At 39.0% G+C, this 15,065-nt stretch overlaps 1 protein-coding gene across 3 annotated transcripts in view; it reads left to right on the top strand.

Moving 5' to 3' along the window:
* LOC126272059 (EH domain-binding protein 1) overlaps nucleotides 1-15,065 on the top strand; it is a 197,302-nt gene that overhangs the window by 87,371 nt on the left and 94,866 nt on the right. For all 3 annotated transcript variants that reach the window (XM_049974582.1, XM_049974581.1, XM_049974583.1), the window contains exons 8-10: nucleotides 427-599; nucleotides 5,548-5,723; nucleotides 8,929-9,109. In XM_049974582.1, coding sequence (XP_049830539.1) covers nucleotides 427-599; nucleotides 5,548-5,723; nucleotides 8,929-9,109 — 530 coding nt within the window. The remainder of the gene's footprint in view (nucleotides 1-426; nucleotides 600-5,547; nucleotides 5,724-8,928; nucleotides 9,110-15,065) is intronic.

Genomic DNA, 15,065 nt, shown 5'->3' with positions numbered 1-15,065 from the left:
CTTTGTTTGTTACTACAAGCGTAGTAATTGACTCTCAAGTTTTGTTTTACATGACGTCCATGAAACTACCAGTCAGAGTAATGGCCATAGGGCACTACCTACACTGACAACATCCAATATCCAGTTGTGATATTTTATTATTTGTCAAGTGCTGTATATTGTGTAAACAAATGAAGAAAAATTATTTTATGATCAGTGAATTAATTTGAGTGAGTAGTTGCTGTTATCTACTCTTTCCTCTCAACCTAAACACCCATTAGTTCTGTCCTTGTTAATCTCCAACTTGCTTCTTTTATTATTTGATAGTTCAGCTATGTATTTTAAAAATTGCTTGTTAGTTTTTTCTGGCACATCAGTGTGATCTTCTTTTTTTCTGATGTAAACGTTTTAGTGCTAAACGTTCACAATATTCTTTTTTTCCCCCAGGGTGAGCGAAAATCTCCAAAACTTGCAGAAACCACTCCAGGGCAAGATCTATTGGAATGGTGCAAAGAGGTAACCCAAGATTATCCTGGCGTGAAAGTGACCAATCTAACAACATCTTGGAGGAATGGCATGGCCTTCTGTGCTGTTATACATCATTTCCGTCCAGATCTTATGTTAGTTCAGATTATTGTAATTTTTTATTTAATTGTATACATGGTGAATGAATGACTATTAAGCACTCTTTTGGGTTCCCATGTAATTTCACTTAAGTTCTTTGTCTCTTAATATTATGAAATTATATTTTTACTGTTTGACTGAAATATTCTCACTCACTTTAGCTAGCTATTTAAAAATGTTATAAGGTAAAGTTCAGTGATGGGTTAAAACTACATGCTGGGCTATCTTAACACCACAGAAATTGGTCTCTCCTAATATATGAATTTTCAGCTGCCGTCTAGATTGTGGTTCATTGAGATACTCAAAGCTTTAACCTTGTGCTGCTTACTTCCTGCCGTGGTAGGAAGCATGTGAGTGAGTAATTCCAATGGCTTAGTTAGATGGCCACTGACTGTGAGGGATAGCTGCCCATGTTTGTCTTGGTACAGTCCGAAGTTTGTGTTTGTCATTAACTTGAGTTAGATCTGATGCAGCTTTATTATCAGGAGATAAAGAAGAAATGTGCTTGATGAGCCACATGATTATCATCCTGTATCAAGGCAGATGTAGGCAGACAAGTTCAGAGGAGAGTGTCTTTTCTGGCTTGCAGCTGTGTTCACATACATGAAATCCATTACTTTTGGCCTTGCATATGTTTTTGTTTTAGAACAATGTGTTGAGCCAGTTTTGTATTGAAACTGTTTGAAAGGCAAAAACTCTCAAATTTTTACCTCTTACTCACAGCAGTATTGTGTTTATATGGATATATAACAATTAATTTTTTTAATTACATAAATTTTTAAGAAATTCATTAGAAAATTCACATCTTGATTCGTAACAAAGTTAGATAAATGATAGTAGATCAGTGACTGTATAAGATATGTCTGTGTTTCTGGCAAAAATATGTTTCATTAATTTAGATAGTGCCTGAGAAAACAGGATATAAATATGATAATTTAACATAGTCAGGATAGGGCATTGGTATTCCCCTTCAAGGAAAATTACTACAACAATGAGTAACACCCCCCCCCCCCCCCCCCATGAACCATGGATCTTGATGTTGGTGGGGAGGCTTGCGCGCCTCAGCAATACAGGTAGCCGTACTGTAGGTGCAACCACAACGGAGGGGTATCTGTTGAGAGGACAGACAAATGTGTGGTTCCTAAAGAGGGGCAACAGTCTGGATGATTGACTGACCTGGTCTTCTAACATTAACCAAAACAGCCTTGCTGTACTGGTACTGTGAATGGCTGAAAGCAAGGGGAAACTACAAACCGTAATTTTTCCCGTGGCCATGCAGCTTTTCTGAATGGTTAAATGATGATGGCGTCCTCTTGGGTAAAATATTCTGGAGGTAAAATAGTCCCCCATTTGGATCTCCAGGCAGGGACTACTCAGGAGGGTGTCGTTACCAGGAGAAAGAAAACTGGTGTCCTACGGATCGGAGTTTGGAATGTCAGATCTGTTAATTGGGCAGGTAGGATAGAAAATTTAAAAAGGGAAATAGCTAGGTTAAAGTTAGGCATAGTGGGAATTAGTAAAGGTTGGTGGCATGAGGAACAAGATTTCTGGTCAGGTGAATACAAGTTACAAATACATAATCAAATAGGGGTAGTGCAGGAGTAGGTTTAATAATGAATAAAAAAATAGGGGTGTGGGTAAGTTAGTACAAACAGCATAGTGAACGCATTATTGTGACCAAGATAGACACGAAGCTCGCGCCTACCACAGTAGTACAAGTTTATAAGCCAACTAGCTCCGCAGATGGCGAAGAGATTGATGAAATGTATGTAGAGATAAAACAATTTATTCAGATAGCAAAGGGAGACAAAAATTTAATAGTCATGGGTGACTGGAATTCGATAGTAGGAAAAGGGAGATAAGGAAACGTGGTAGTTGAATATGGAATGGGGGTAAAAAATGAGAGGAAGCCGCGTGGTAGAATTTTGCAAAGAGCATAACTTAATCATAGCTAACACTTGATTCAAGAATCATGAAAGAAGGTTGTATTTATGGAAGAGGTCTGGAGATACAGGAAGCTTTCAGATAGATTATATAATGCCAACAAAGAGATTTAGGAACCAGGTTTAAAATTGTAAGATATTTCCAGGGGCAGATGTGGACTCTGACCACAATCTATTGGTTATGAACTGTAGATTAAAACTGAAGAAACTGCGAAAAGGTGGGAATTTAAGGAGAAGGGACCTGGATAAACTGAAAGAACCAGAGGTTCTACAGAGTTTAAAGGAGAGCATAAGGGAACAATTGACAGGAATGGGGGAAAGAAATACAGTAGAAGAAGAATGGGTAGCTTTGATGGATGTAGTAGTGAAGGCAGCAGAGGATAAAGTAGGTAAAAAAATGAGGGGTACTAGAAACCCTTGGGTAACAGAAGATATATCGAATTTAATTGATGAAAGAAGAAAATATAAAAATGCAGTAAATGGAGCAAGCAAAAAGGAATACAAACGTCTCAAAAATGAGATCGACAGGAAAAGCAAAATGGCTAATCAGGGATGGCTGGAGGACATATGCAAGTATCTAGAGGGATATCTCACTAAGGGTATGATAGTTATTGCCTACAGGAAAATTAGAGAGACCTTTGGAGAAAAGAGAACCACTTGTATGAATATCAAAAGCTCAGATGGAAACTCAGTTCTAAGCAAAGGAGGGAAAGCAGAAAGGTGGAATGAATATATTGAGGGTCTATACAAAGGCGATGTATTTGAGGACAATGTTATGGCAATGGAAGAGGAGGTAGGTGAAGATGAAATGGGAGATACAATACTGTGTGGAGAGTTTGACAGAACACTGAAAGACCTAAGTCGAAACAAGGCCCTGGGAATAGACAACATTCCAGTAGAACTACTGATAGCCTTGGGATAGCCAGCCCTGACGAAACTCTTCCATCTGGTGAGCTAGATGTGTGGGACAGGTGAAATACCCTCAGACTTCAAGAAGATCATAATAATTCCAATCCCAAAGATAGCAGGTGTTGGCAGATGTGAAAATTACCAAACTATCAGTTTAATAATTCACAGCTGCAAAATACTAATGCGAATGCTTTACAGACAAATGGAAAAACTGGGAGAAGCCGACCTCGAGGAAGATAATTTTGTATTCCATAGAAATGTTGGAACACGTGAGGTAATACTGACCCTACGACTTACCTTAGAAGAAAGATTAAGGAAAGGCAAACCTACCTTTCTAGCATTTGTAGACTTAGAGAAAGCTTCTGACAATGTTGATTGGAATACTCTTTCAAATTCTGAAGGTGGCAGGGGTGGAATACAGGGAGCGAAAGGCTATTTACAATTTGTACAGAAACCAAATGGCAGCTATAAGAGTCGAGGGACGCGAAAGGGAAGCAGTGGTTGGGAAGGGAGTGAGACAGGGTTGTAGCCTATCCCCAATGTTATTCAATCTGTATATTGAGCAAGCAATAAACCAAACAAAAGAAAAATTTGGAGTAGGTATTAAAATCCATGGAGAAGAAATAAAAACTTCTAGGTTTGCCAATGACATTGTAATTCTGTCAGAGACAGAAAGAACCTGGAAGAGCACTTGAACAAAATGGACGGTGTCTTGATAGGAGGATATGAGATGAACATCAACGAAAGCAAAATGAGGATAATGGAATGTAGTCAAATTAAGTCTGATGATGCTGAGGGAATTGGATTAGGAAATGAGACACTTAAAGTAGTAAATGAGTTTTGCTATTGGGGGAGCAAAATAACTGATGGTGGTTGAAGTAGAAAGGATATAAAATATAGACTAGCAATGACAAGGAATGCGTTTCTGAAGAAGAGAAATTTGTTAACATCGAGTATAGATTTAAGTGTCAGGAAGTCATTTCTGAAAGTATTTGTATTGAGTATAGCCATGTGTGGAAGTGAAACATGGACAATAAATAGTTTGGACATGAAGAGAATAGAAGATTTCGAAGTTTGGTGCTACAGAAGAATGCTGAAAATGAGATACCTATCTCATAACTAATGAGGAGGTATTGAATAGAATTGGGGAGAAGAGAAATTTGTGGCACAACTTGACTAGAAGAAGGGATCGGTTGGTAGGACATGTTCTGAAGCAACAAGGGATCACCAATTTAGTATTGGAAGGAAGTACGGAGGGTAAAAATCGTAGAGGGAGAACAAGAGATGAATACACTAAGCAGTCAGAAGGATGTAGGTTGCAGTAGGTACTGAGAGATGAAGCTTGCACAGGATAGAGTAGCATGGAGAGCTGCATGAAACCAGTTTCTGGACTGAAGACCACAACAACAATGACAATGAGTAACACTTATTTTGGTCTCTCAAAAGTTGCAAATGTAGTAGATTTTGCTGGTGAAACTGCTTTTTTTCAAAATCTTGATCATGAAATGAAAATAGAGCGAGAGGGGACATCCTTGAAACCTTTGTAGGAAAACTAGCAGTCACCCAACAGTACTTTGAACTGTTAATGCAGTTTTTTGTTAAGGATGGATTAGAGTATGAAGTAGTATTCATAAACATATTGAGTGAGTTAATAATGGGCACCACTGCCATCAACTTAAGTGTACTTTTGCACATAAGCTAGCAAAGTATGCAACTATAGAATTATTTTGACCACCTCCTGTTGAATTGAAGGCACTAATAGACAATGAAGATAGTTCTAAACACAAATTGAAAACATTTTTGCATGGCAACTACTATTATTCTACAGATAAATTTCAAACTATTCTTGATCATTACATTGAAATTTAGATCAACAAAAGTATAACAGTTGTGTGAATATTTTTGCATTCGGAAACCGCGTTTCCAATTACACATCATAGTTAAATGAATATGACCCATGAAATATTCAGATTACTAAAGTAAACAAAATCTCACATGTATAGTACACAGTATGTGGGTTGTGTCCTCGTTGGAACAGAAGTAGAAATATATGTGAATAATAATTTGGCTGAAATTTTTTTCTTTTTTGCAGAGAATTTGATTCACTCTCTACACATGATGTAAAAGGAAATTGTAAGAAAGCATTTGAGGCTGGTGAAGCCTTGGGAATACCAAAGGTGATTGAACCAGGAGACATGGATTTGTTAACAGTGCCAGACAAGTTGGCAGTAATGACATATTTATATCAGTTGAGGGCCCATTTCACAGGTACATTAGTGCTATAATGAGTTGTGATTGTTGTCTGTTGAGTACTTTACATTGTGTTTACTTTTTATTAAGTTTATATTTGAAATTTTGTTGGTAAAATTGAGAACTGCATTTGATGTACCCAACTACCTATTTTAATATCGTGAAATGAGTATATTGATACTCACCATATAGAGATGTTAAGGCAACTGTACATTTGAGCTTTCAGCCAAAAGGCCTCCTTCTTAAGTAGAAACACACACACACACACACACACACACACACACACACACACACACACACACACACGCGCGCGCACACCCTGTCTCTGGCTGCTGAGGCCAAACCATGTACAGCAACTGTGCCTAACAGAAAAGAGGGTGAAGAGGAGGCTGGAGCAGGGAGTTATTCCTGACAGATGTCTATATATTTTTACACATTTTTTTATCCTTGACCATGATTCATTGCTCCTTCCTTTTGCACCAATACAGAAAAGTTTCCTATGCCCAGTTAGAACACATTCCCGTATATTATTCCTCCATTTTTGTATAGTTGATGGAATCTCCACAAATACCGTGACAAGCAAATTACCTACCTCCAACTGCATACCCTCCTTCCAAGATGATATTTATCTGTTCAGATTCTGCCATTCCATATTGCTCAAGAATCCCATCCTGTTAATTTGTGTAAATCAGGCCCAAACCTCTTGCAACACCTTCTCACCATCCATAAAATTCTCCTGCTCTACAATTCCATATTCCTTCATCCCATCTCTCACAGTGAAACTCTCCTTCCAGAAACTAAGCAGGAGGACGACGGTTCAATCCCGCGCCCGGCCATTCTGATTTAGGTTTTCCGTGATTTCCTACCTTGGACTACTATTATCCACTACCTCTGCATCAGCCTTTAAACCTCCCTCACATCCCCTCATAGCGGACAAACCCTGCCTCTCAGACCTACTACATTTACCTTGACCCTCAGGAAATCCAGGAAAAATGTGGGAATTTTTTCATCTGGAAGAAACATGCAAGTTTTTTTAATTTCCATATATTTCTAAGTGTTTTAATTTTCAGTTAATTTTCTGTAATTTTGACTGGTAAGAACTGATACTCTGACAAAGAATTTTACTTTGGCCCGCTGCTACAGAATAATACTGCACCAATAAAACATAAATAAGAGAATAACTCCAAAATAAAACTTCAGTTGCAAAGAAAATGTGCCATTTACAAGCAACGGAACATAGTGCATACACACAACAGTAAAATGTGTCAAACGCTTTCGGACGAGACTATGCAATACTTCGTAACAACAAACTGCTTTAATGTTCAAGATGTCACAACTGTTTACATTTCTTACAGGTTGTGGGAAAATATTGTGAATGGTCGCTTGAGAAGCTTTACTTTCAAAGTAAATTTCCTTTCATCCAAGATGAATTATGTTGTGGGAGAAAGTGCAGTGAATTTCTTAAATCACGGAGCATTTGACTCTCATTCGAATCTTAACATTTGGAGGACCAGACACATTTAAAAACATTTAGACCCAGAAGATCAGCCATTATGTAAAATTTTACTGTCACATTCGTGTTTGATATATATTTTAAAGGGTAACACACACTAAAAAAGGCCAAACTTCAAGGTTAGGTTTGTTTATTTATTTCAATCCTTTCACACATCACAAATTGTGCAAGAATGATGGCAAAAAGTATAATAATCCTTAAAAGTGTGAGGTGAGGGTTTGAACAGTTTCAAATATAATTGGCTTTTCTACAGAAAAGTTGAAGTGCTCAATGGGACATGTATTCAGGCAGGTAACCCATGAAACTTTCAGTGCACAGCAGTGAAATTTATAAATGAGTTAGTCAGAAATATTCAGCTGCCATGCTCTTTGGATACTGCTTAACCACACCCTCTGAAAAATAAATAAATAAATAAATAAATTTAGACGAGAATATTGTATGCAAAAGTTTAGCTTTTCTTGTACCTCCACTGTAATTAAATTAACTTAAACCAAAACTTTTCCTATTTGTGAGTTTGCGCTACTTAACAATGATGCTGCTATTGGCTGACTGCATCACATGCCTTCGCTCTGAATGTTTGCTGTCATTGAGTGATGAGATCCCGTGACATGTGCTATGACGGGCTGACAAAAGCACGTCACTCAGAGAAATCTCGATTTGAACGTTTCAGAAGCTGCCGTGCTGTATTTGTTGAAATTGGTACTGATGTATTTGATGAAATTGGTACTGATACTTTCATAATACAAAAATGTGCAGTGTACACATCGCCACGCATGAAAGATCTTCCCACAATATGTTGTTTTTTGATAGGTTTCATTTCCTAAAGTGCCAGGGAGCTGTAGGCTGGTGCATAAAACCACTACCATTCAAAGGATTGATAAGTTTTACAGTTCCAGTGGAAAATATATTGTCACCTAATACAGAAAAATATGTACTTTCACGCGAGAAAAAGTGGATTTTCACCCAAGGGTGTGGGACAAGGGGGGGAGGGGGGGTGTACTTATACATCCTCATACATAATCCAGAACCTCAACAAACCTGAAACACAGTTGTCAGTGTTTCATCCAAAAGCCTTATTCCCACAGAAATATCAGTCCTTTCCAAAGGCCTTACATTTTGCCCCCACTCCTAAAATCAATAATGCTGGACTTGTTGAATAACTTCTCTTCTCTTCCCAGTTCCTACAGTAGAAACACTTTATCACCACCAAACCCACCGATCAGACTGAACCCAAAGCCAATGTTGGACCCGGCCTGACCTCCACCACACAGTGATCCACCCCCACTGCCCCCAGATCACTCCCCTATTAACATTCCAGAGTTCCTTGACCTCAAACCCTGCTTGGTCATGTGTGTTTGTACATTATGCGTGGGTGAAATGTATGTGTTTTTCCTAAAGTAGAAACTCAAATGTATAGCAACCTTTTTGTTGTGCCTTTCTGCAGCTCACTGTCTCCTTTATATGGTGAGCAATAATCTATTCGTTTGATAATGTTTTTGTTATTACACCGTGGATTGTATATTGTTTGATTTTCCACTACTAACTTTGTTTTATAACAAGAGCTTGAAAGTGGAGAATAATACAAAATTTCTAAATATATTTGCTGCAGTGTGAAATTTGTTAAATTACTAGTCATTAAGTTTGATTGGTGTGCTTAGAGATGGTATAGAGTAAATGTATTATTTTCATTATAACTCTCCTACAAACAAGGCCACGAACTGGAAGTGCAGCAAATTGGGAAAACAACTGATGAGTCTTCATACATGGTTGGTCGTTTCAATACGGATACTGACACGGATGTCACAGTCCAGCTGTTTGGTCAAGAAATTATGAATCTCCGCAAACGGGAAACAGCAGAGCGAAATCAGCAGAACAGGTCTTCATACAGGAGGTGAGAATGTTGGATTGTCATTTGCATCATCAGAGGTGAATTTCTTGCAACTGATGTGTTGTTTAAATTTATCGTAACTGATGGTGATGCATGCAATAGTGTGTGTGTGTGTGTGTGTGTGTGTGTGTGTGTGTGTGTGTGTGTGCGTGCGCGTGCGCGCGCGTCACATGCACAGTGTTGGCAGCTCCGCATTCAGTATTTCCCTTTTGGTGTCCAGCTACTGCACTAGTGTCAATTCATTTACCCTCTCGCAGTTAGGGCCATCTTCAGACAGCAGTTTCAGAAGAGCTTGCACCAGTCAACAGGGGAAACAGAACTAACATTTCACTGGGATTGACATCAACTTCTTGCTCAGTTCCAACTGTGAAAAGCATTGGCTTGCAGGGGGTTTTTGATTACTTAGGAGACTGGATAGGGCTGTCAATATTCAGTCAAGATGCATTTAAATCTTGGCAGTTCGCCAAGTAAAAATGGTGACATTTGTATGTAAGTGACCTTCCAACAATGTACTCAACTTAATAAATAGGCAAACTGTTAAAAACTGGAGGTGGCACGTGCCAAGAGCAAAGCATGTTCGCATGGACATTGTCTCCCAGTAATGATTGGTCTGGTTGCAAGCAGTAGAATGGTGCTGATAATGGCTGAGTTGTAGGTCTTAATAGCTTTAGAATCAGTGCACTTTAGTGAGCTTCTGACCAAAAAACATAGGACCGTTGACAAGTATTGGTAGGAGTAGAGGTGGCCAAGGACTATCTGCTGTGACATAGGAAACTGACCACTTCTTTTTGTGACATTGATTTAACGTTCTGCCTCAATTGGAACTGTAGAAAAAATAGTTGTCACTGTATCCCTGTATGTTTTCTCTGAATAACCACAATAAAAACCTGATTCCAGATTTAAGTTCCTCAGTGCATCAGAAATCTGTTTATTACAGTCTCCTCTCTCTTGTGGTTTTTATTAAGTGGTTAATTTGCAACTGATATTTAAGGAATCCAGACATAAAATCAACAGCTCTAAGATATATTCACCTGTGGGTTTATCATTAGGAAAGAATCCAAAATCTGTAATTAGGTGAATAGATTAATAATTAATAAGTTTATCTTTCATTGTTGGAGGTCACACTTGAGTACATCCCGCCACATGACAAGCCTGGAAAGTGTCATTGTCTTACACAGGGCACACTGGTGTTACACAAGCAGTCATTTGCTTTCTTTTGATTCAGGTAACATTACGAGAGATCAATAGATGATGACAAAGTTCCTCCACAAATTGTGAGATTGTAACCACTATTCATTGACACTTCTTTTGAAGGTGCTATAAAATAACATCTTGCCTTGCTGTGCAGCTAATACTCATGTTAGCCAAACTTGCGAATCTCTGCCTTATCAAATATTTTATACCCGGTGAGGCACTGTAGCAATAAGTTTGCAACCCTTTGCATACGTCGCAAACTTGATACCTGCATATAATCACAAACAAGGTTCATAGTTCCAGCATGAAATTTTCACTCTTCAACAGAATGTGTGCTGGTGTGAAAGTTCCTGGCAGGTTAATGCTGTGTGCCGCACCAAGACTCGAACTTTGGGCCTTTCGCTTTCACAGGCAAGGGCTCTACCATCTGAGCTACCCAAGCATAACTCATGACCCATCATAACAGCTTTACTTATGCCAGTGCCTTTGTCTCCTACCTTCCACATCAGCACACACTCCCCTGCAGAGTGAAAAATTTCATCCTGGAAACATCCCCCAGCTAAGCCATATCCTTTCTTCCAGGAGTGCTAGTCTTGAACCTTTGCAGGAGAACTACTGTGAAGTTTGGAATTTAGGAGAAAAGGTACTGATGATGGAAGTAAAGCTGTGAAGATGGCTCATGAGTCACTGGAGCACTCGCCTGTGAAAGGCAAAGATCCCGAGTTTGAGTCTTGTTTCGGCACACAGTTTTACTTTGCCAGGAAGCTTCGAGGTACATAGTTTACCCTGCTTCATTTGCTTACTTGTATTCTTCTACAGTACATCAACACTTATTATAGTTTTGATGTTGGAAGCAGGTATGGCTACAGCACAGATACAAGGATGCAGAACCATACATAACATTGGAAAGATGGATACCACCTAATTGTTAAAGTAGACAAACTTTGGAGAAAACAGAGACAGTTATGTGAGCATAAAGAGCTCAGATGGCAAGCCGCTACTAAGCAAAGTAGGGAAAACAGAAAGGTAGAAGGAATATATAGAAATACTGTAAAAGGGCAATGAACATGAAGTAAATAAAGATCAAATGGGAAATGTGACACTGCAAGAGAATTTGACAGAGCACTGTTTCATTGCGCTTTCAGATTCTTCTCAGAGTATTAAAAAGAAAGAAAAAAAGAATACTGCAAAATAGATGACATTCCCTCAGAAATACTGAAATCCTTGGGAGAGCCTGTCTTGACAAAACAAATATTCTTGGTGTGCAGAATACAGAAGAGAGACAAAACACTCTGATTTCAAAAAGAATGTAATAATTTTAATTCTAAACGAGCCAGGTGCTGACAGATGTATTACTGAACTACCAGTTTAGTAAGTCATAGTTGCAAAATACTGACGCAATTTATTGATAGAAAAAATGAAAACTGATAGGAGCCAATCTCAGGGTCAATCAGTTTGGGTTCCAAAGAAATTTAGGAATGTACATGGCAATATTTACCCAATGACTTATCTTAGGAGATAACTTAAAGAAAGATAAACTTTCATTTATAGCATTTGTAGATTTAGAGAAAGCTTTTCACAATGCTGAATGGACTAGATTCATTGAATTCAGAAGGTAGCAGAGATAAAATGAGTGAGTGAAAGGTTATTCACAACTTACACAGAAACCATATTGCAGTAGTTGAGAAGGGAGCGAGACATGGTTGCAGGTTTCTGTTTTGAGCAAGTAGTAAGAGGAACCAAGGAGAATACTGGCAAGGGAATTAATGTACAGTGAGAAGTAATCATAACCTTTAGATTTGCTGATGATACTGAGATTCTATCAAGATACAACAAAGGACTTGGAAGATCAGTTGAGTGGAATGAGTAATATGTTAGAGATGATAAACAGAACATCAAGCAAAAGGAAAATAACGGTATTAGAATGCAGCCGAATTAAAGTGGGTGATGCTCAGCGAATTGTATAAGGAAATCAGTTGCTCGAAGTTCTTGAGTTTTACTATTTTGGTAGAATAATAAATGATGATAGCCAAGTTAGAGAGGGTGTAAAATGTAGGCTGGCAGTAGCAAGAAAAACTTCCCTGAAGGTTTGTGCCTGGGATGTCATCTTGTATACAATGAAGTGTGGACACTGATGGTTCGGACAAGAGTAGAATACATTTGAAATTTGGTGCTATAGAAGAAAGCTTGAACATTAGATGTGTTGATCAAATAACTAAGGAGGGGGGTACTAAATCTCATTGGGGAAAAAACACAACTTGACTGAAAGAATGGACTGGTTGGTAGTGCACATCCTGGACATTAAGAAATCATCAGTTTGGTAATTGAGACAGTATGGGTGGTAAAAATTGCAGAGGGAGACCAAGACTCGAATACAGGAAGAAGGTTCAGGTGGATATAGTTTGGGGGAAAATCCATGGAGGTGGATGGCTGTTGAGATGAATCAGTTGTTGGCGTGCAGTATCAGGAATAAGTTCCATATCTAGCAAGGGAACTTTGTGCATGATGTTTTTGATGCCTCAGATGCCAAATTAGTGGCCAAGTTGATGTTGATGTGCACGGAAAATGTTGTAAATCTATCATAACAAAAAGTTCTAAGCATAGCATGTTATAAGGTCAATAAATTTGTTTATAATTTTAATAAATGTATCATTCTGTATTGCAAGTTGTGCACTTCCATAGAGTGCCAAAGCTTCAAAGTAAATTAGACTGTGCAGTGAGTGCACTCAGATTCTCTCTTAACAGATACAAAGGAAGTTCTGTGAAAGCCATTATAATCTGAAAAAAATTGATAGTTACAAAGACTGCCCTTCCACCACTTTTGAGTGGTCAGAATGTTTTGTGTCAGGTAAACATGATTGAAATGAAGCTTACACATTATGTAATGTACCTCCAGTAACATTGCTTGGGGCACTGATTCGTGTTTAAAAATAAAATTGTTGCTTCTGTTAATGGATAGTGTCTTGATATTCTTTTGAGAGACATGCTTACTAATTTACATTTGTGTGTTTCTGGATCATAAAATGAAATAAATAATCAGAAATAAAGTTTCCAACAGTCATTCACTGCAAATTTTCTATTTTGTTCACTTGCCACTTCCATTTTACTGTCCTTGCTCAGGTACACCTTATGGGGATGTAGTGCACAACAGTTACTACTACTACTACTACTACTACTACTACTACTCCCAGAGACTTGGGCTGTTCACAATGTAACACCAACACCCATAACCAAAGAGACCCAGAGGGTGGAGTCATCCTGTTGAAAAATCATTGAAAATAATAATAAAATGCAGTAGCCTTTGTGTAGATAGGTTCTGATTTCTTTCCTTGAGCTGTAATTAAGAAACATCGGCATTTTGCCTTTTGGTTCCTAGCACAGGCAACTCCATAGTTTATGAATTATAGTAAGGGTCAGATACCTCATAGAATTGGTAATATTTGGTATAGTGTCCCTCATTCAGTTTTCAGGGGCATCAAAAGCTTGGTGAGAATTGATAGATTCTCGTTAGAGAACTTACAACCACTAATGTCCAGCCCTCGTGCAACTACTTCATTGTGAGCTACAAATGGTGCATGGTGGTTGAAAAGTGACAGGTCAACCAGAAAATAGTGAAATAGTCCACAAATAGTGAGCACTCCCCCCACTGGGCTCAGAGTTCTTTAGTGAGTTCGTTGTGGTGCACATGGGGGCCCCTAGCTAATTGCAGCCCATTCTTCCTTGCCTGGCTACATTTCCTTCACCATGCCCCTCCCTCCCTATCCTCACTCTTTTCTTGCTGCTCCCTCCTTCTCTCGTGGTACTCTGATCTATGTTGACCTGGCTATCAACGTAATTCCCTGTATTGCTCGCAATTTAGTTCCTCCTGCCTGTTCTCTCTCCTTTTCATTTAGGTCCCTGCATGAGGCTTGACCTCCACTTCTAAATTTTCTGTTTTTACTATGAGCCATTTGGGGAAGAACTCCCTCCCTAGTATCTACAGTGTGATTCCTCTCTCCCCTTCTTTCCCCATCTTAGCCTCCTCCACCCCACTAGGTCATCAGCACGTGTAGCCAGCTCGTGACAACACAGCGATCACACCACTGCTACCTGAGCTCTTCCCTCCTTGTGTATGCCAAGGAATTGATGCTTGTCTTCCTGGAGCATTCTGATGAACGCGTGGCTACAGCCGCCGTACCAGGCAGGCCTTGCTGTGGCTGGGTGGTGCCTATGAGGAGAGCCCCATAGTGGGTTTCAGATGCATGAAGCATATCAAGCTGCAGGAATCTGGGTGTTCTCAAATGACCATCTCTTGGAGTGGTAAATGATCATCAAATGCTAGGTATAGACTTCCAGATTCCTTAATTTTAATATTAGCAGATGACTCACAGGTGGTTGAATTGGTTGTCAGTTTCCTCCATAAAAGTGGTTTTTATTTTCAGATATAAGGTTTTGCTTTACTCCTGGAGCAGATCATGTTTTCTTCGTTTGAGACCCTGACCAATCCCCCATGGAAAGACCAATCTTTCACCCCTCTGTTTCTCCAGTTTCTAGATTTGTTATACCCTTTTATGCCTTCTACTGTATGTTTTAACTTCCTCGTATAGTTTAGCTTCTCTGACAGGACTGTTCACTTTTAGTGGACCCCCTCTCTTCTGCGAGTAACTTTGGAATTGCAGAACTGATGACCTCGCCGTTTAGTCCCACGACCCCCCTCAATTAATCAATCAATCAGTTAGCGAGCACCATAGTAAGCAATGTTCCATTGATCATGTGTGCCATTCCG

Source organism: Schistocerca gregaria, chromosome 5, assembly GCF_023897955.1.
Source record: "Schistocerca gregaria isolate iqSchGreg1 chromosome 5, iqSchGreg1.2, whole genome shotgun sequence".
Classification (NCBI taxonomy): Eukaryota; Metazoa; Arthropoda; class Insecta; order Orthoptera; family Acrididae; genus Schistocerca; species Schistocerca gregaria.
This window is presented reverse-complemented; position numbering and strand designations above follow the sequence as displayed.